The sequence below is a fragment of the Cinclus cinclus genome, chromosome 22 (genome assembly GCF_963662255.1).
Source record: "Cinclus cinclus chromosome 22, bCinCin1.1, whole genome shotgun sequence".
Classification (NCBI taxonomy): domain Eukaryota; kingdom Metazoa; phylum Chordata; class Aves; order Passeriformes; family Cinclidae; genus Cinclus; species Cinclus cinclus.
In genome coordinates, this window is record NC_085067.1 from 8161435 (window position 1) to 8181454 (window position 20020).

The following is a 20020-nucleotide window of genomic DNA, read 5'->3' on the forward strand; positions in this document are numbered from 1 at the left end:
GTCCCAAAGAAATTTAGGATCCTGACTGAGCCACACACTTGCATGAGAGTTCCTACATTGTAGGTTTAAATCCACCACAGTAGCAGTTAGTAAGCAAGAGCTTTCCAGTAGCTTGCACAGCCCTGTTCCAGTGAAAAGTTCTTCATTCTGCTGAAACTATAACTTTTTAGGGAGGCAGACTGTAGTTAGCTGAAGTGCCATGGCCAATTTGGCCCTGATAATGAAATTGTTTTGGGGTAGTAGGAGGGAAAGGTATAGTATTTTGGTTGCTAAAATAACTGTGACCTGGTTGTTAGACGTAATTTAGGAGAAAAAACAAACTACAAAGACTGTCACTACAGTGCCCCTTCTGTTGTGTTCTTTGTGAGCCAATGTCAGATTAGAAATTCAGAGGCCAAATAACCTGTCACAAATTGGCCTTAGCCAGCTTGAGCCTTAGCAACCCAGTGTTTGTTCAGATGCATTCAGCCACCAGTGTATTCCAGCTAACAGGCTGAGATATATGCACTGCAAGTATGAGATGTTCTCGAGAAGATATTGTAGCCAGTAACCCCCACTGACCTGCTCACAGACCTAGATGCACTTCTGAGGTGGGAGAGAGGTCTCTTTGCAAGGGGGAGACTTCCAGGCAAGTAAATGTGTAATGGTATTTCCAGGGAATTCAGTTAGAAATGAAAGAATTCATTGAACTGTTGTCAGTTCAGCATAAGTTGAACACATAATGTGTGTTGGGACTGGAGGAGCAGATTGCTCATGAGCCACATGAGGTTTGGGCATTAGCTGTGTCCACTAATTATGATCAAAATGATCTTACACTGATGGATAGATACCAAGGTGAACAATTGAAAGGCTCTGAGCCAACCACTTGTAAGTATGATGTTTTATTCTTCATCTGAAACACGTGGAAACTTAAGAGGAAATTTTTGGTGCTTGCATGCAAGGCAGTGAATGTGTTTCCCTGTAACAAAAAATTGAACTACATCTCAGTCAGAGTGTTAATCCCCCGTTCATGTGACAAGTTCAGGATTTGCAGATTCAAAGGTTGTCCTTGTGTTGCATGTGAACCATTTTCATTGTGAAGTAAAAAAATGATCATGTCTAATCTTAGACCTGCTGGAAGAAGCTGGAGCAGAAGCACCACCAGCAGCAGCCACAGTACTACCAGGTGATGCAGAGTGTGACACGTCTCTTTGCAGGAGGGGTGGGGTATGGAGTTCTACATCTTACTGGCAGATGTCATTAGCAGTCATGTCCTAGGTATCAGGTGCTCACAATGAGCCATTTCATTTTGAGAAATGGTGTGCAACACTTTAATAGCTGTAGTGGAACGTGCCTCTACTTACTTCAACCTGTGTTGTTGGTGTGTTCCTTGATTTGATTTTTACAGATGATGAGTGAGCTGGAAAGATTAGTGGGGTGCAGTGTGTAAAGGCAATTCAGTATCCATTTCTTAATGTCTGCTTAACTCAAATGTGTGCATGTCTACCCGTACAGCCAGGTGAAGTTTGCCTGCATAGCTGGCAGTGGGGTCTGGATGGAATTTCTGCATGCTGCCAAGCTCTATAGCCCTGCTTGATTGTGTCTAGGACTGCACACACATCCCCTGTCTCAGTCTGAACAGAGAACTTGGCTTTGGGCTTTGAATTAGCTAAAGTAAATGTGGTTGGCAACTTTGCTTTGATCCAATACAGCTTCTAAATGTTCATATACCTTTTAAAAATGTGTTTCCTAAGCTGGTGTAGTGCGGGGAGAACTTCTGCAATTGAGTGAATAAATCTTTACACAAAGAAACTGGGAAACTAAGAGAAAACATCTGATAAACGTTTTAAGAGTAAGGGACACTTGTATGTTGAAAATGATTCTAAAGGAAACTGCTGGCTCCTCTGTTTAGATGTAGAGGTGAGGGAGGGAGGAGGTGAGCTGCTGGTGGTCTGTGAGTTTGCTGCAGTCTGTTGGTCCTTAACATCTGCAGTGTTAAAAAGGTTAAATGGTTTTCCTAGAACATGTTCATCTACAATCTGTGCAGAGATAGTAGAAAACTCAGCATGGAATTAAAGCATACTTCTTGTCCTCTGTTACACACCTTCCCACTCTCCCCCAAAGTACACATCAAAGACAATGCTTAGGAGAAGTGGTGACTCTTGTTAAGCTGTTCCAAATTTGGTGTATTCTGTGCAAATGCATGTTAGGCTGTTCTGGGTCTTGGTGATACATCTGCTACAGTGAACCATTCTTGGAAAAGAAAGTGTTACATAGTTGCACGTAATAAATGTTTGGGGTTTTTTTATATTTTATTGTGGATTATAGAAAGCTACACAAATTTATATCAGCCAAAGAGATACAAATCTGATTGTTAAAGAAAAAGTAGGTGCTTTTTTCAGGGAAAACTTAATTTCCCTAATCTGATTCATCTTGTTGAAACTATATTTATATTCATTTGTCTGTATTTTTTTTATTTAAGAGACAGGTGAACCAAGCCATATAGAAGTATCTCTAGGAGGTAAGTGTTTCTCTTCAGTTAATATCAACAAATATTTTTACATAATGCTGAACAAACTTGCATCTATTTTTAAAGTTAAGTCAGTCAACACCGAGAAAAGGTCTTTTATTGGCATTGAGGCAATTGGCAAAAGGTCTTTCCTGGCACATTTCCTCAGCTGTAGTAATATCATGCTGCATCATGTGAAAAATACTCAGTAGCAAAAAATACTATTTAAATAATTTTACAGAGGAGTTCTATGAATTTCTTGTGGTTGGTGAGTCATGCCTATACATGGGCTCTGAGTGATTGTTCATATCCTGACTGATGCATCTAGTTATTCAGTGCAGTAGTGTCCACAGTTGATGCAAGTGAGTGATTGTCATCTTCAGGAGCTCTGAATGCCATATTGGCTTGGATGTACTGTGCTGGGGACAAGGGAATGGAGTATTGTTGTTCTTCTAGAACTTAAGTTCTGGAAAACGTCCAACTTTCCTATTCTCCAAGAATATACTTGAGTTGTATCCTTTTCAGATAGAATCATAGAATCATTTCATTTGGAAGAGCCTTCTAAAAGCATCAAGTCAAATTGTTGCCCCAGTACTGCCAAGCTCACCACTAAAGCATCTCTCCAAGTGCCACATCTACACAGCTTTTCAGTGCCTCCAAGAACGGGGACTCCACCACTTCCCTGGGCAGCCTTTGCCAGGTCTTGACAGCCCTTTTGGTGCAGAAGTGTTTTCTAGTACGTAGATATATGTAAGACCAAGGAAGCTGTAGGTTTTGTAACCCCCATGTGTTTTTGCCTGTGGTCTTGGTGCATTAGAAATGCTGAATGGACGTGGGAGTTGAGATGTTGTTGTCTGCTGTGTGCTCTGCTCCTGTCAGTGCTGCCTTTGCTATAGCCCAGCCTGTCAGCACAGCCCTGGGTGGCCATAGCTGTTTCTGTCATGGTTCCAAGGTGAACCAGGGTGCTCTGGTAGTTTGCTGGGGTGCTGCCTTCATGTCTGGTGGTCCCAAGAAGGACCTGATGTGTCTGTGGCAACTTGATGGCAACATAGCCAACAGCCCTGGGATGGCAGCTGCTGTGCATCAGCACCCTTCATCTTGAGACTCTCTACTGGTTCATTCCCTAATCCTGCTTATGTTGTCCCAAAAGAGAAAGCAGCAAATCTTAGTGCTCCTGTTCCTCTGTAGCCTTTTCCATGGAAATTCCCTTTCCAGTCTCCATTGCTTCACCTTCCCCCTGTCATGTCACTGAACTCTAAGCCAAGCCTAGTGAACATTCTCAACCAGAATGAGTGTTACAAGCTGAGTTACAGATTCACTCCAAGGTTTTAAGTCAGTCTTTCTCTGAGTATGGACTGACCCTGTTGCAGCAATCAAGACAAAAAGAAGGCAAACATCAGAGTCACTGCAGATTTTAAGATCACAGTTATGAAGGCTGGAACATCAGTTGTCTTTACCATGCCAAAACTCTATGGGATTGCTGAAGCTAGATGATGCAGGAGAAAGACAGTTGTTCCTGAATACTGTCATGTGGAAGAAATTCAGCTTGGGGGCCTTCAGTGTGATGGTTTGGAAGAGATAGAAAAGCATAATTGTGAATTTGTCATCCAAAACTGGCTTCAGACACTGTAGCTACAGAAATGTTTTTGTGAAAAGGCATACAGTGGCCAAAATCACTTCAGAACTAGGCTGGAAAGTATAAAATAACCATGTGGTGAAACAGCTTGGTTTTGTAGTGATGAATTAATCTCACCCCAAACCTTCCGAACGATTTCCAAACAAATCAGGAAAATCAATTTCCTTCCAATATCATATTCTCTGTAAAAGAGCAGAATCAGGTTCTGGGTCATATGGACAGTGCTACACAGACACAAGACTCCTTTGATTCATCTCCAAGCATCCCTACAATGAATAAAACTGCAACAAAAGGTGATGAATGCTTTAGCCAACGTGCTTTTTTAAGAAACATATCATAATGCCTTCCTGTGTGATACTGTGCTTTGAAAATTAGCTGGGGTTCAAATTTGTTTTGGACAGATTGAAATAGAGTAATGCAGAAATCTGAATCTAGTTAAGAGAGAGGCAGTCCTACTAATGCCAATTTTATTTCTTTTCATAAAGAGCTGGAGTGCTCTAAGTTGCTAAGCTGCTTTACATTGCAGTGGAAACAGTAATTTCCACAGAATCAGCTGCAGTGAATATGCTTTTATTTATTATTGTTAGTTTAAAAAGATAATGAATGCTTTTTATGTTTTTATAAATTTTTGCTTAAGTAAAAGCAGTAACAAAATTGGTGGGGAAGTTCCACTTTTTTCATTCACCACTGCTTTTTTTAACAGGTAACACAGAAACAGAGTTAAATTTCAAATAAAGCAAGATCCAGACCTGATGTCATGGACCTCATCAATACTGGGTAAAAGAATTTCGTGTTTCTTGAAGTCAACACCTGTCAAGGAATAATATTTTTATATTTTTGGCTGGGGAAAGGAGAGATGAAGTATAATACTGAATGTCGGAAGGTCCCAGTACTTAAGTTGTGAATTATTTTATGTGTCATAGTTCTCACATATGTCAGATGTTCTGCAGTTTCTTATCTAAATACAATATAAAGCACACTGTGTTCAAATTTGTGAGGAAGTCCTAGAAAAATGTGGCCTAAAATGCATGATGGTATGATGTATCACATACCTCAGAAGTAGAGCAATTGAAAGCTGAGGGAATTAGTGCTTATGAGAAGCTCTGACATGACTGTGTGAAAAAGCATTATTATTCCTGGTAATAGACATATATTTCCAAATTGTAATTGAGCAGGAAGGCTCTTCACTATGATTGCAGCATTGTCTGAGCTTGGGACACTCAGTAAAACCGTGATGACAAACCAACCTCCTTTAAAAGTTTTCTTTCTTTTCTTTCTTTTCATAAATTAAACTTTCATGAAAATTCTGGTTTAATTTACAATGCCCAAATGTCCAAATCTTTCTCTTACTCTATTTTTAACATGGCTTGTTCCTAAAAATTATGTTTTTGTGGTGGTGGAGAGCAATGTTAGTTAGCAATGCTATCACATCACCAAATCTTAAATGCTGACCCTCCAAACCCTGCTGGTTTGGAGTCTCTGTGCTTCCATCAAAGAAAATGGTATTACTTCTTCCCATTTCAGTTTTTTGGTAATACTGAAACCCAGAGATCTTCCTTATTATGCATCATTTGATACTTCAGCAATTTGATTTGATTGGTATAAAGTTAAATGGAGCATTGGCTAGGGGAGCCTGGAGCCTGTGGGTTTCATTCCTGGCACCATCTAAGTTTTTGAAGCTGAGGGACAGCCTTGGCCTTCTATCCCTACAGCATGAACACAGCCCAGGGTACAGAAGGTGACATCAGGACAATGAAATTCTGTGGTAGAAAGTTGCAGGAACTGACACACCAGCATCCCAGCTGTCTGTGCCCTGAGCACTACAGGCACAGCAATGGTGTTCATATTAAATCAGTGAAGTCTGTGTTGGAGTTACTTGTCATAAAACTGAATGTGGCAGGATAAAATACATTGCAGGAAAAACTTTGATTCATCATGGGATGCACTGCAGCCAGGGAGATATAAAAAGCCATGTCACTTGTCAATTAAAAGTCACAGAAATGTTGCCTGAATAATGGCTGCACGGTTTGATGCTGCAGTGGTTGAGTTTTGGATGCTTTAGCCATCCACTGAATTTATACTAAAATAAATATTTGTTCTAAATCCTGACAGAGACCACTCAAGCACACTTTTAATCTCATCTTTATTGAGATACATTCAATATATTCAGCTTCTTCATGCTTGCTGAATTTCGGCCTAAAGAAGTGGAAAATATAATACAAAGTGCTCATAGTTATAATAAGTCACAAGGCTTCAATGAAAATAACTTAGTTTTTTATTTTCTCTTAACTAGGCAGAAGCTTCCCATTCTGAGAGGAGCCTGCTGGGCCTGTCTAGAGCTGTATTATAACTGTATAAGAGAAGTATCTTCTGTACAAACTCTTTTATTCTATTAGATAGAAATGTCTACTTTTTCAGCAGTTCTGTGAATTGACCTAAATCAAAGAATTACTGTAGATTTGGAATATCTGAGTTTACTTTGCAATATATTTTAAGGACTAAAATGCATTGATTTAGCAATGCTGGGGAGATGCTAGGGATTAAAATCAACAGGGAGTTAACTGAGCCTGTCTGCATTTTCCAATGAAGCTGAATTTCACTGTACCTGGGTGCATCCTAGCTTTTGTAATGAAAAATTCCTGCAAAGAGTTCCATTTGTTTACTTTGGAGGAAAAAACCTTCACATTAGTTTTCAGCTATTTAATGGCTCGTTGGACAATATTATTTGTATATTTGAGCTAATTTTTCCTGTTCTATCTATCTATCAATTTATATGTTTTTCCTAAATAAAAGATAAACTGGTTCACTTGATGGTTAGTGTGCATTATTGAGATGGACTGTGAAATGGTCAGTACTCCAGTGGGGATTAGAAACCATCTGAAACTAAACCCCATCATAGTTTGTACTGTACAGTTCTGGCTATATGATAATCTCTAAAAAGGCAGATTATTCATAAAGGTTTCTCTTTTACTGGAGTGAATTTGAGATGATTACATTATGCACAAATAGTAAATCATATTCCCTTTTGAAGAAATAAAGACCTTTCTGATGTTTTTCATGACTGTCTATGCAGTATACAGTTGTGTCTTTTACAACAAATGAAGTCCTAGCAGTAATTCTGTAGGCAGGTGGAACGTGCTGCAGCATAGTTATTTCCTGCCAGCAAAGAAGTAAGGCTCAGTCATGCCTTTGAGACCGAAATCCAGCTCTGGGTGGGTGAGGTGGTTATATCTTCAAGGAAAATTTTGAAGCCTTTTAAATTCAATTAAGTGCAGTGTCTGTTCCCTAGGAGCAACCTGAAATTCAGCAGGTAAATTCAGAGCAGCACACTTCTGTCATTCTGGAGATAAGGGAGACCTATAGGACATCTTGTTTCACAACATGCAGATCTAGGTGCTCCCACTTCAATACTGGGACCCTGTGCTGTGATGTCAGCAGGGGCAGGGTTAGCTCCATGCTGAGGTATTTTGACAAAAGTTCATCCTGGTCCTGCCTTCTTTCTCTCCAGTTACGAGCTAGTGGTGACTGGTGCCATGCTGCTTTCCTGCCTCAGCAGACAGCCATTCCCAGCCCCATGGAATGAGTCCAGCTGCCATCCCTTACCTGTTAGCCCAGCCAGGTGAGCACTGTCCACACTGTAACCACCAACACATTCGCCTGCTGCTCGCTTGAACAGGCATGCTGAGCTCATGAACCTCCAGCAGTATCGTGGGACCAGGTTTCACACTTGTTTCTGGACACATTTATAATGGGGAAATGAGACAACGCTGCTTTCCCCAGGGGTCAGCTGGCTTGACTTCCCCTTCTGAAAAAGCAGGATGGTTCATTCCTTCTTTACTCACAGCGCTCTTTAGGGCTGCCTGCCCAGCTGTCTATTGCCAATGGAGTCCATAGTGCTCATTCAAAATGAGGGCAGTGTCACAGCAAAGGAACTGAGAAAATAAATAATTCCAGGGTATTGCCTTGTCAAGTGTGGAACAGCTGAGTGGCTCTACTGAAACTTAGTATGCATTTTTCTTAGTATGAAAGAAAAATGAAGTGAAAGTGGTTGCAATGGTTTTGCTGGAAGGACTGAAGTCTTTACGTGGTGTGCATTGTGAATGGCCTACTGCTGGGTGGGCAGTAATGGTGATGGGCGTGTTGGCATATAAGAAAGGCCTCTCTTGGCTCCGTAATGAATTATGCTGAAATTTAAACTACCAGAAATAAAAAAAAATCATTTTGAGCAAAGATTAGGGTGGCATTCCTTCCAAATGCTCTAATATCCTGAGAGGTTTTGGGTGGAGCAGTGCCAAAAAGAGGACAGTCCATTTACCTAAGAAACTCTTAACCTTCAGCACTCCATCATCCCTTGAAGTCTTGTTTGTGCTGTTCCCACTCCAAAGCATTGGGGTCTTGCACTGCTACTAGCTTGGTCTGGAGGACATGGATCTTCTCCATCTCTCTCAAAATGGCATCTTGTGTTCAGATCCCAGCCTTGTTTCCCAAGACATGAATCAGTTCATGAACTCAGTAAACTTACATTGTGGTTTGACACTGGCCAGACGCCAGGCACCCATAAAAGTCACTCACTTGCCCTCCCCTGCCACAGCTGGGCAGAGGAGAGAGAAAAATTCAGTGAAGGCTTCATGAGTTAAGGACTGGGAGAAAACATTCCAAGGGCAAAACAGGCTTGGCTTAGAGACACAAAGTGAATTTCTTTCTAACAAAATCAGAGGAAGATAGTGAGAAGTAAAATAAGTCCTTAAAAACACCTTTTTTCCCTCACCCCCTCTGTCCTTGCCACTGACAGTGCAGGGAGACAGGGTGTGGGGGTTTTAGTCAGTTGGTCACCAAGATTTTCTTCCACTGATCCAGGAGAGGAGTCCTTTCCTGTGAGGCTGTGGGGTCCCTCTCATGGGAGACAGTTCTCTGTGAACTTCTCCAGCGTGGGTCCACTCTCATGAGCAGCAGTCCTACCACACCTGCCACAGCATGAGTCCCTCCCACGGGCACACAGTCCTCCCAAAACTGCTGTGACAGGGGTCTCTATTTCCACAGGGTGCTGTCCTGCAAGGACAGGCTGCTCCATCCTGGAAACAGGACCCCTCTCTTCACCAGGTCTTCCACTGGATCACAACCTCCTCCAGGCATCCACTCACTCCAGCATGAACTCCTTCCCCATGGACTGTGGGTGGATCTCTGCATCCCCCATGGATCTCTGCATCCTCCATGGATCCCCCATGGGCTGTGGGTGGATCTCTGCATCCCCCATGGATCCCCATGGGCTGTGGGTGGATCTCTGCATCCTCCATGGATCCCCCATGGGCTGTGGGTGGATCTCTGCATCCCCCATGGATCTCTGCATCCCCCATGGATCCCCATGGGCTGTGGGTGGATCTCTGCATTCCCCATGGGGTGCAGGGGCACAGCTGCCTCACCATGGTCATCACCACAGCCTGCAGAGGAATCTTGGCTCTAGCACCTGGAGCACCTCCTGCCCCTCCTTCTCCACTGACCGTGGTGTCTGCACATTTTTTCCCTCACATGTTCTCACCTCCTCCTCTTCTCTGGCTAGTACAAACTGTTCATGCCCCATCTTGTTTTGATTTTCTTCCAAAATTTTCTTCCTAACACCTCGTTATCACAGAGGTGTTACCATCATGTCTGATTAGCCCAGCTTGGCCAGCAGCACGTCCATCTTCAGCGCCATCATGGATTGGCTCTGGCAGACATGGTGGAAGCTTCTAGCAGCTTCTCACCTCTGTAGCCCACCTGCTACCAAAAACCAGACTGTGCAAAACCAACAGAACTTAGCTTGTTCACATGGGATGTTCCTCTTCTGAGAATTTTCTTCAAAAATCATGCTTCTTGACATGTATTAGCTGTGAGACATTTGCTGGAACATTCAGCAGTGTATCACACAGAGTTACAGGTGGTGTTTTGCTGTGAACTATTCCTTCACGGACAGTGACATCAAAAACCTCTAATTTCTCACATCACAAGATAAGGAATGAGAAAACAGGAAGAAACTAAGTGGTTAGAAGAAATTAATTGGTTTCCTGTAATGTACTGTCTGTAATGCAGTTTTAAATTTAGTACAAACAAGTGTTAAGTATGAAATTAGCTTTTATGACAAAGTTTATGGTGTTCTGAATAAGCAGCAGTTATCTGTTGACTAACAGAGCAGAATCCAAACAGCCCTGAATGGATCTTTTTTAATATCTGTGGTTGCATAATTTTGTCTTGCATATAGGGAAGTCCCCGTGTTAAAATAATAAGAAACTGAATGCAAATGACCATTTACAATTGCACAGCTGCAAGTACCACACCCAAGTTCCAGGGGAGGGTTATGATTATTATTTAATGTTTTTGATGCAGCCAGAGCAAGCTTTTGTCCTTACAAGCAAGCAAGGACATTGGGCTGATCCCATGCCAGGGTTTGCTGCTGGTGGTCGGTGGTGAGAGCCTCTGTGTGGTCTGTTGTGGTTTGGGGCTCCTCCTGCCAGGGTCAGGGGACAGGGGTGCTCCCTCCCTGCCTGAGGCATCTCTGCTCCTGGCTGAGTGTGGGTTTGCTCTGACACCAGCTCATGGTATCATGCTGGCCTGCTGAAGACATCAGCTGTGCTTGGGCACAGGATTCTGGAAGGGATGGAGCAGAGAGTCAGGGATGTAACTGAGTGTTCACAGCTGGCTGGAGCTGGGCTCCTCCAGGGATCCTGTGGAGAGCAGGGCCTGGCTCTGTCAGGTGACTGCCCACCTCTGGTGCCCACTGTCATTGTCCCCTTGATGGGGACAAAAGCGCTTCAGGGTACACCTTTGCTTGCAAGCAGCTTGGAATTGATCCCTGCAGCTCTCACATCCCTTCAAGTCCTTCTGCTCAGGGCTGAGGATGGAGAAGGACATGAATGCAGCTGGTGCACTGGCATTTCAGAATGGCTTAGCAAGGGACTCTCCTGCTCTCCCAGCAGGACACGGGTCTGTCTCCAGCCCACTCTGGGGTTTCCCCATGCCTGGGGTTCCCTCCCATTCAGCCCTGTGCCCAGGTAATTTGGTGAGCAGGGCTGGGACTGGCTGAGGTCCTCGGGGGCTCCTCGAGGGAACCTCTTGGTGGCAGACTTTGGGGAAGCTGCAAGTGACTGAAAGGAAATAGTGATGCAAGAGGAGGGATTCTTGCAGCCTGAGCCCGTGGCTGCCCCATCCTGGCTGTGCCCTAGGTCCCCCTCCTGCCATTCCCAGCCACACAGAAGACAGTACTGCCATTCCTGGGGCTCAGGGAATGTGTTTCATGCTTCATTCAGCCCTTCCAGCTCTGATTGAGAGGGTAGAGGTGTCTCTGGCTGTCATACCCAAGGCACCAGTCCTTGCACCTCAGCTGCAGTACCCTGTGCCATCACGGGGCAGCAGCAGCAGCAGTCAGAGGAATCCTTTGGATATCAGGGCAGCCAGCCTGGCCCTCAACCTTCACTGCCCTCTGATTCCAGAGGTTATTTCCCTCCAGGTTATCCCCGGTGCCTCCCAGCTCACCTCCTCCGCAGTCCGGGAGCCACTGGAGGGGCTGGGCTGGGGAGCTGCCATAGGAAACACGGAGTACAAACCACAGCGAGTAAACAATTGCTGGTGCGATTGCAGCGGGAGTTCCGCTTCCCCAGGGCTTTAAGCAGAGCTGTGCGAGGGCAGAGAGCAGCAGGAGCAGCGATGGGGGACGCCTTCATCCGCCACATTGAACTGCTGGGCTACGAGAAGAGGTTTTTCCCCAGCCAGCACTATGTGAGTACTCAGCAGCGTTCTGCCATCTGAGGACTGAGGACTGGCCAAGGTAAAAAGCCTGGCCAACAAATTTCCTTGGATAAATATGACTGAGGGCCTAAATGCTCCCTTTTAAAGGAGTCCTGAACACACAAGAGTTCAGGCACCTCCTTTGCAAGCCATTGCTTACTTTGCAGTCTTGGAAAGAATTTTTTCCTCTTTGTTTCCCACCCACCTGCAAGTTTCTGTCCCCTGTCCATCCATTCGAACTTCCCCTAGTGCCTAGTTTGTTTGCTGGCAAGGCAGAGCTGCTTGCATTGGGGTGGTGGAAGGAAAACATTGAATTTTATCTGAAACTAGACTATCCACAGGGCTCTCTGGGCACAGCAGGGTGTGGTGTCCCACTTGCCTGCAGAACTGCAGCCTCTGCTTTGCTCCTCAGGTCTACATGTTCCTGGTGAAGTGGAATGACCTCTCTGAAAAGGTCGTCTACCGCCGCTTTACTGAGATATATGAGTTCCACGTGAGTCTTCCTGGGACACACGGGGTCAGGGTGGGGAAAAAGGAGGGTGAATGCCATCTGAAATTGCCTCAAAAGCAAACCTGGTTCAAAAGAGGCTCCTGGGTCCAGTCCTTCAATCTCTTTGGCCCCTTGAAGGCGGGAGCCATGGGCTCTGTGTCCCTGGTCACAGAGGTGTGGGATCCAGCCAGCACATGCCAGTGGCAGCAGGGCGAGCAGCAGGAAAGGAGTCAAGCTAGGGGCAGAGGAGTGGGTGTCACAGAGTGTTCCCATGGTGCTGTCCTCACTGTTGTGCCTGGCTCTGCTCTGCAGAAAGCGCTGAAGGAGATGTTCCCCATTGAATCCGGGGACATCAACATAGAGAACCGGATCATCCCGCACTTGCCAGGTGAGGGGCAAGCACCGTGGCTGGGGGGTGAATAGACGTTGCAGCTAGTTGGGAAATTCCCTGGTGGTTGAGCAGTGCTGGCTGCCTCCCAGACAGGTGTGTGGTGCAGTATTTCCTGTACACCAGGCTTGAAATCAAAACCCCAGAAAGATCTGAGCAGTGGCAGCAGTTCTTCCCAGCACTCAGCAGCCCTGCAGATCCCATCCCTCCTCTCTGAAGGCTGGGCACCCCAGAGGCACATCCAGAAGAATCGGCTGTGACCCCTATGACCCCTGGCTGGTATGAAGTGTCTGACTCTGGGGAGGCTGAACTGAGTGGAGCTGAGCTGAGCCCTCTTTTGGTGACACCATCACTGGTGCTGGCTTAATGCCCTTATGGCAACACAGATGCTTTGTAAGAGGAAACAGTGCAATATGTCTTCAAGGACAGAGAACGAACTCCTGATCCAAACAGCTGACACTTTGTCTCCAAGCAAAGTGCAGTCAGAAAACTTCCCCATTTTATTTAATTTCCTGCTTTAAAGGAGGCAGAATGGGGTCTGAAAAAGAGCTGCAGTTGTGGTTGACATCTCTGGAGGAGGACTAATCCTGCACTGTGCAGCAGTGTGGGTGCCAGTCTGGGGGGGGGTTCCACTGCAGCTGGACTTGCACCACCATGCTGGGCCTCTTCCAACGTGCTGCCCCCACCATGCTGGGGCTATTCTTTATTCCATTTTGCTTATTCCATTTGGGGAACTGAGAGCACTGGGGACCAGACAAGTGTCAGACTGCTGGGGGAGCATGGGGTGCCACTGACCACACAAAAGCACCCCCATCATGCAGTTCAGCACTGCTCAGGGTTGGGATTGCCAGCAGTATTTTAGAGCTCTGGGGTCAAGAACACCATAACCAGTGGGATGGGAAGATGAGCATATCTCCTCTGACTGCAAGCTGGTCCCCTGAGCCCCTCCTGGTGTCTCACTGCATCTGCTGTATTTATGGCCCAGAAGTTGGGCTTAGTCTGAACACACATGTAGGAGTTACTCTAAAACTGAAATAGGGTCAAACAGGATCATTTCTGGGCTTGCAGAAGCTGTGTTCCCACAAAGATTCACCTAATTGGCACAATGCAGCCATGCAGCACCTCAGGGCCAGACCCACTTGTTTGCAGGACAAAATTAATGATTCGGAGCAGTATGCTTGGGAAAATATTAAAAACAAGGCATTCTGTCTGCTTTTTCTGAGCCCTTTTTCCTCTCCCCCAGCCCCAAAGTGGTTTGATGGGCAGCGCTCAACTGAGAACAGGCAGGGCACGCTGGCTGAGTACTGCTACACACTGGTCAATCTACCCCACAAGATCTCCCGGTGCCTGCATGTTGTCAGCTTCTTCAAGGTCCGTCATGATGACATGAACCCTGTCACAGACAGCCAGTGAGTCCAGCTGCCTGATATTTTGAGGGAAATCCTGCATTCCTGGCCTTGGCTGCTGGAATAGCCTGCAGGGAGGGTGTCACTGCTGATGGACTGGGCTGGTTGGCATTGAGCTGCTTTTGCTCTGACCTGTCTAGGATCAAGAAGCCTGAGGTCTTCCTCCTGCCAAAGGATTCCAAGAAAAAACTCACTGGTAAGAGGTCTCAGAGGGCTGCAAGTGGCCTCATTTGCTGCTGGGGTGAGAGGTTGTCATTCCATGGCAGATGCCCTCACTAAGAGCATGGTTGCTGTGCCAGAGCTGCAGCTGTGGGGAATGAGTCATTGTCCTGAAATCCAGCTGGTTTGGGGCTGAAAGAGACTGGGAGGGCACTTTGGGCTGTCCTGGGGCTGCTTTTGGCCTGTCTGAAATAGGGTGTTTCTGGGCTGGAGGAAGGAACATCTGTCACTTCTCTCCTGCAGACATCACGGGTCCCATTGTCCTGCAAACATACCGAGCCATTGCTGACTATGAGAAGAGCTCCACATCTGAGATGGCTCTCAAAGCTGGGGACATGGTGGATGTTGTGGAGAAGAGTGAGAATGGTGTGTCCATCCCCCTGGAGAGCCCCTGAGGGCCAGCCCAGTCCCTGCCACAATTTCAGCAGGAATGAGTACTGCCTTTGCATTTTGTGTCCAAACACAGCATGTGAGATAGTTATGGCGGTGAAGGCTGAAGGGTGAGGGGCAGTTCTAGAAAAATGTGCAACATTCTGGCCATGCCTCAGCCTGTGAGGCTTCCTGCCCAGCAGGAGCAGGATGAACTGGTCAAGTTCTCTGGCTGCACCATGCCAACAGAGATTGGCCCCAGCGCCATCCCTTTGGTCCAGGACAGACCTGGTGCCAGTCCCCACAGCCCTCTCTGCTCTTACCCATGGTTGCTTTCTTTGCAGGCTGGTGGTTTTGTCAATTGAAGAATAAACGAGGCTGGGTACCTGCTGCCTATCTGGAGCCAATGGATGGTCCTGATGAGTCTGAAGAGCAGGAGCCTAACTATGCAGGTAAAATGTTGGGGTGACCAGGATGTGTGTGTGTCAGAACACAGCCTGCTGCAGCTCTCCACTGAGATGGCTCACTGCAAAGCTGGGCAATTCAGCCTGAGCAGGATCACTGGGCAGGGAGATGCTGCTGCAGGAACTGCCAGGAGGGATAAATCTCATGGCTTGGTGCCTCAGTGTCAACCTTGGGTGCTTCCCATGACCTGCAACTGAGCATTAGATTTGTGTTTTGGCAGATCTTTACCCAGTGGCCATGCTGAGCTGGCTGGTAAAGTCTGAGGTGCTGGGTTAGCAGAATACCATGGTGCAGCATCCAAATCAGGCACAGGCATTTACAGGGCTTCACCTCTGTGCTGTCCTTACCAGGGCCTGGCCCTGCTCCTGCCCTCTGCATTGCCTGCCATGACAGCAGGGCTTTATCACGTGTTGCAGAGGGAGGATCCTGAAGACTTGTGCCAGTTGCTCAACAGGCTTCAGCTTTCACAACACTGGAACAGGCTCTATTAGCACAACACTTCCTTCTGCCTTATTTCACCACCCGAATTCTGAACACATCTTTGAGCAGAGATAGGTGTGCTTCCTCTGCTTGCACCCAAAAACTTTATTCTGGAGAGATGGTGAAGGGGCCAGGATGAGCCATGACAAGACTGGGGGAAGTCTGAATCCAAACCTGAAGCACCCTGAGTCTTGCCTAAAATGTAGGGTGCCTCCTAATGCTCTGGTGCCTCCTCAGTGACTGGGGAGGATGAGCCCCATCCCTGAGGTGTCAGCACATGATCCACCATCCCCATTTCGTGTGTAGGTGAAGCGTACATGGTCCAGAAAAGCTACACTGCTGTGGAAGATGATGAGCTGACCCTCAAGGAGGGTGATACCATTGAAGTCATCCACAAGCTCCTTGATGGCTGGTGGGTCATCAGGTGAGAGATGCCATGAACAGGTCAGGAAGCAACACTCAGGCAGAGGGAAGAGAGGTTCCATGGTTCTCCACATCAGGGCTCCAATCCATGGTTCTCCACATCAGGGCTCTGAAAGCCATGGCATCTTTGGTGCTACTGCCCAGCACCTCTTTTTCAGGGTTGCTTCTTAGAGTCAACTACGAAATATTGCAGCTGGAGATTCCTCTGCTGAGGGCTTCAGAAATATCCAAGAAAGAGGCAGATGGAAAAAAAAAAAAGTGTTATTTTGCCTCTACTTGTTCTGGCACCTTTTGCTTTGCAAAACCTCAACTTTCATCCCAGCTGCAAGGAACATGAGTGGTAACCCACATGGCACCAGCAGGGGACAGGCATGAACTATGACTCATGGAATGTCCTGAGTTGGAAGAGTTCAAGGCCAGGTTGGATGGGGCTTGGAAAAACCTATTCTAGGGGAATGTGTCCCTGCCTGTGGCAGGGGGTTGGAATGAGGTCCTTTAAGGTCCCTTCTAACCAATCCATTCTGGGGATCTGTGACTACCCACAAGAATGATCAAATTTCTCTCCTGGACTGAGGAGGTGATAGCAGAACCACGACTGCAAATGATGTTTCTTTGTGTTGCACTGCAGGAAGGATGAAACCACAGGTTATTACCCCGCCATGTACCTGCAGAAAGCTGGGGAGGTGAACACCTCTGTGAAGAGTGAGCTGAGGAACCGGGGTGCTCCTCCACGGAGGTAGGAGAAGCTCTGTGTAGAGGACAGAAGGACATCTCCCCCTTCCTTGAGGGAGGTGAAATTAAACCAGACAGGGTGTTGTGGTGTCACCTGCTTGCCCTGTCAGTGAGGAACTGCCTAGAGAAATGTAAGCAGGGCACAGACAGACCAGGGCTGGCTTCCCACCAGCTCTGTGCTCCCCAACTACCACAGGCACCCCATTCAGCATTGCTGATGCTCCAAGATCCTTGCTCCAACATGTCCTCCTGTCAGGTGTATTTCTCCTTGTCCTTTTGCAAAGTTTCTTTTCTGGGCTAATCTTGTTTTATTTTCAAAATAGCCATTTTCTTACTTCCTAAGTGCGTGCACTGAATCTTTCAGAGGCAAGGAGAGATTTGACTAAATGGAGCTGCAAAGTGGCCTAATCTAATGGGAAGATTTGAGCTAATGCAAGGGATTTTAGTTTGATTAAAAAGATAAAAAGCAATAAAAACTCATGAATTTCAATGCAAAGAGAATGGCTAAAAAGGGCAGAACTTGTTGCTATCTTTTTTCTGCAAGATGACATGTCAGGCCTGCTATAAAATCTCTCCAAATCCAGTTCTGCTGGAGCATGGACTGAGTGTGAGACAGTGTAAAATGGTCCAGATCCACCTATTTGAACACCATGATGTTTGCTGGTAGCCTTGGGGGAGATGAGGTGGCCTGTTCCAAGGACAGTGGCATGTCCCCCTGCCATTGTGACTGCTGCCTCCATAGCACTGGCAGCCAGGCCAGGCCCTGTTGTGAAGGTGGTGGCCTGCTGTTATGGGTAAGAGCTTTGCTATGACATGAGGTGTGTGCTCAGGCTGGGAAGGGGCTGAAGGCAGAGAGGCACGTTTCTTTGAGAAGAGCAGGAGAACAGTGTCACGGGGTGGACATCAGGAGCCACCTCACTCCTGCCATGGTACTGAAGACAAAGCAGGGGCCTCTGACTGCCTGCCTGGGGACAGTCCCCAGTGCTGGGGGTTCCCCTGTAGCAGCCCCATGCTGCTCAGCCTTTCACTTCTCTCAGCAGTTTCTCTCCTGTGGGTTCAACACCACACATCCAGGTGCACACATGCCCCATACTCCATTGCCCTGTATCTGACCCTTGAGCATCAGGGAGCCATGCCAAGCCCCACACCAGGGACCTCAATTTTGTGGCCAGGATAAGTGCTCTATGTTCATCCATCAAAGACCTATAGATCAGTTCTGGGCCTTTCTTGGATAAACATACCCATCTCATCCTTCCAGCCTTATGCCCAATCTTCCTCACTGATCCCTATCGTTACTTTCCAGACTTGTGCTCATGCTTCACCCTTCAGTGTTTGCTTGCAAAGCACCATCCAGCTGCCTGTGAACACATTGTAGATTGTGTCTCACTGATGGCTGCCCTCAAGGGCTGGCATCCCTCAGGCAAAACCCAAAAGCAGAAATTGGGGTTTGGGTAAAGCAGAGGAGGAAGTGTAGGGAAAGAAGTGTGTGGCGTGAGAGCTGCCAACATGAAAACTGAAAGTTTTGTTTGTCACTCCTTGCAGATCCACCATCCGAAATGTGAAGAGCATCCACAGGCAGGGCCGGAAGCAAATCAGCCAGGAGACCTATAGGAGGAACAGCAAGAAGTACATCCAGAACCAGAGGAAGATGCAGGGAAATTCCCAGAACAAGGCCAATGTCATCAGTAAGTCTCAGTAGAACTGCAATCCTGCAGGCATGACCCATGGACCCCACCAGTGCTTGCAGCTGGAGCAGGGTGGCACACTGAGGTCTCACCATGCCCATCTGCCCTTTTCCCATGGGGAAGGTCTGTGCAAGGAGGTGTTTCTTTCAAGGAGTTTTCTTACCCCTGGCTATAGGTCAGACAGAGCAGGCTATAGTCCTGGAAGGAGGTCAGCCCACATTTGGGACCTGTACTTTCCTTTGTGCATCTAACCTCCCCAATACTGCCATTACCACTGGAATCACCACGGATGTTAGCTGTCAACAGAGCCCCCAGAAGGAAGAGTTGCATGAAGAATCATAGAATTATAGAACTTGATTTTGGTAGGAAGGGACCTTAATGACCAATTAGTTCCAAGCTTCCACTTGATCAGGTTGCTCCAAGCCTCATCCAACCTAGCCTTGAACACTTCCAGGCACAGGGCAGCCACAGTTCCTTTGGGCAACTTGTGCCTCACTACCTTCACAGGAAAGAATTTTTCCTAATACTTAATCTAACCCTGGCCTCTGACAATGTGAAGCCACTCCCCCTTGTCCTACCAATTCAGGCCCTTGTGAAAAGCCTCTCTTCATGAAGAATACCTCCCTAAGGAGGTATACCCCTTAGATCTGGTAGTCCCCATGCAGTATCCAGGACCTTCCCAGAGCTAAGGATGGTCAGACCACATACAGACCTAAAGATGAGCTTTCCCGGAGCACAGTTCCCAGTGGGGCACTGGTGGGTGCATCCTGACACCATGATCTACAGGAACCACTACATGCAGCAGGGACAGCAGGAGGGGCAGGAGCTTTGGTGGCCATTATGTAGGAAGCTGCTGAATGTTCATGGTGGTGGTGTGGTTGGAGAGCTCTGACCCATCTGTACATTTTTTTTACTTGCAGTTGAGAAAAAGGAGCCAGAGGACAACAAGCCCAAGGCTCAACCTGCTGTTCCTCCCCGTCCCAGCAAAGACCTCATCCTGAACCGCTGCACTGAGAGCACACGGAGCAAGATCCTGTGAGGAACCTGTGAGCCCACACCAGCCACCCAAAGCTTCATCTCCTCCATCTCCTGTGCAGCCAGGGCTCGGAGCCGGACCAGGGATCCAGGTGGCTCTGGCAGCCACCACAGGCCTTGGGGCTGTGGCCATGTCAGCCCAGCCCAGTGCCCATCCTCATCCTCCGCCACAGCCAGCCCAAGCTGTCCTTGAGGAGGACAGCTCCTGGACCAGGAGGGACCAGCCCTGCTCTACCAGCTCCTTCTAAGCACTAAAACCCCTTATCTCTAGATGCCCTTCTATTACCTCTTTGTGTTTTGAATTATTTTTGTGGTTTTCATCAATAAAGGAGGGACACTTGACAGAGCCCGAGGACGGCAGGGAAGGTGTTCCTCCCGGGGGGGATATTGAGCAAGGCAATAGATGCTGGCGGGGAGGAAATTTATTTGGGGGGATGAAAGGACAG

The 20020-nt window shown here is 47.0% G+C and overlaps 2 protein-coding genes across 10 annotated transcripts in view; both read left to right on the forward strand.

Annotated features, from left to right (window-relative positions):
- GTF2I (general transcription factor IIi) overlaps nt 1-7104 on the forward strand; it is an 86556-nt gene extending 79452 nt beyond the window's left edge. For 5 of the 9 annotated variants that reach the window (XM_062507290.1, XM_062507291.1, XM_062507286.1 and 2 more), the window contains 3 exons: nt 1109-1165; nt 2462-2500; nt 3014-3368. In XM_062507290.1, coding sequence (XP_062363274.1) covers nt 1109-1165; nt 2462-2500; nt 3014-3195 — 278 coding nt within the window. In that variant the 3' untranslated portion in view covers nt 3196-3368. Of the gene's footprint in view, nt 1-1108; nt 1166-2461; nt 2501-3013; nt 3369-4827; nt 4902-6417 lie in introns of those variants that run through there. The other 4 variants (XM_062507292.1, XM_062507293.1, XM_062507288.1 and 1 more) reach the window with 4 other exon arrangements.
- A 4654-nt stretch (nt 7105-11758) lies between these two features.
- NCF1 (neutrophil cytosolic factor 1) lies at nt 11759-19904 on the forward strand. The gene is made up of 11 exons (XM_062506995.1): nt 11759-11873; nt 12295-12375; nt 12685-12760; nt 14004-14169; nt 14307-14362; nt 14629-14751; nt 15099-15206; nt 16006-16123; nt 16751-16858; nt 18397-18539; nt 19460-19904. Exons 1-11 carry the CDS (start codon nt 11802-11804, stop codon nt 19576-19578), a joined length of 1170 nt encoding a protein of 389 aa, XP_062362979.1. The 5' UTR covers nt 11759-11801; the 3' UTR covers nt 19579-19904.
- Nucleotides 19905-20020: the final 116 nt, after the last annotated feature.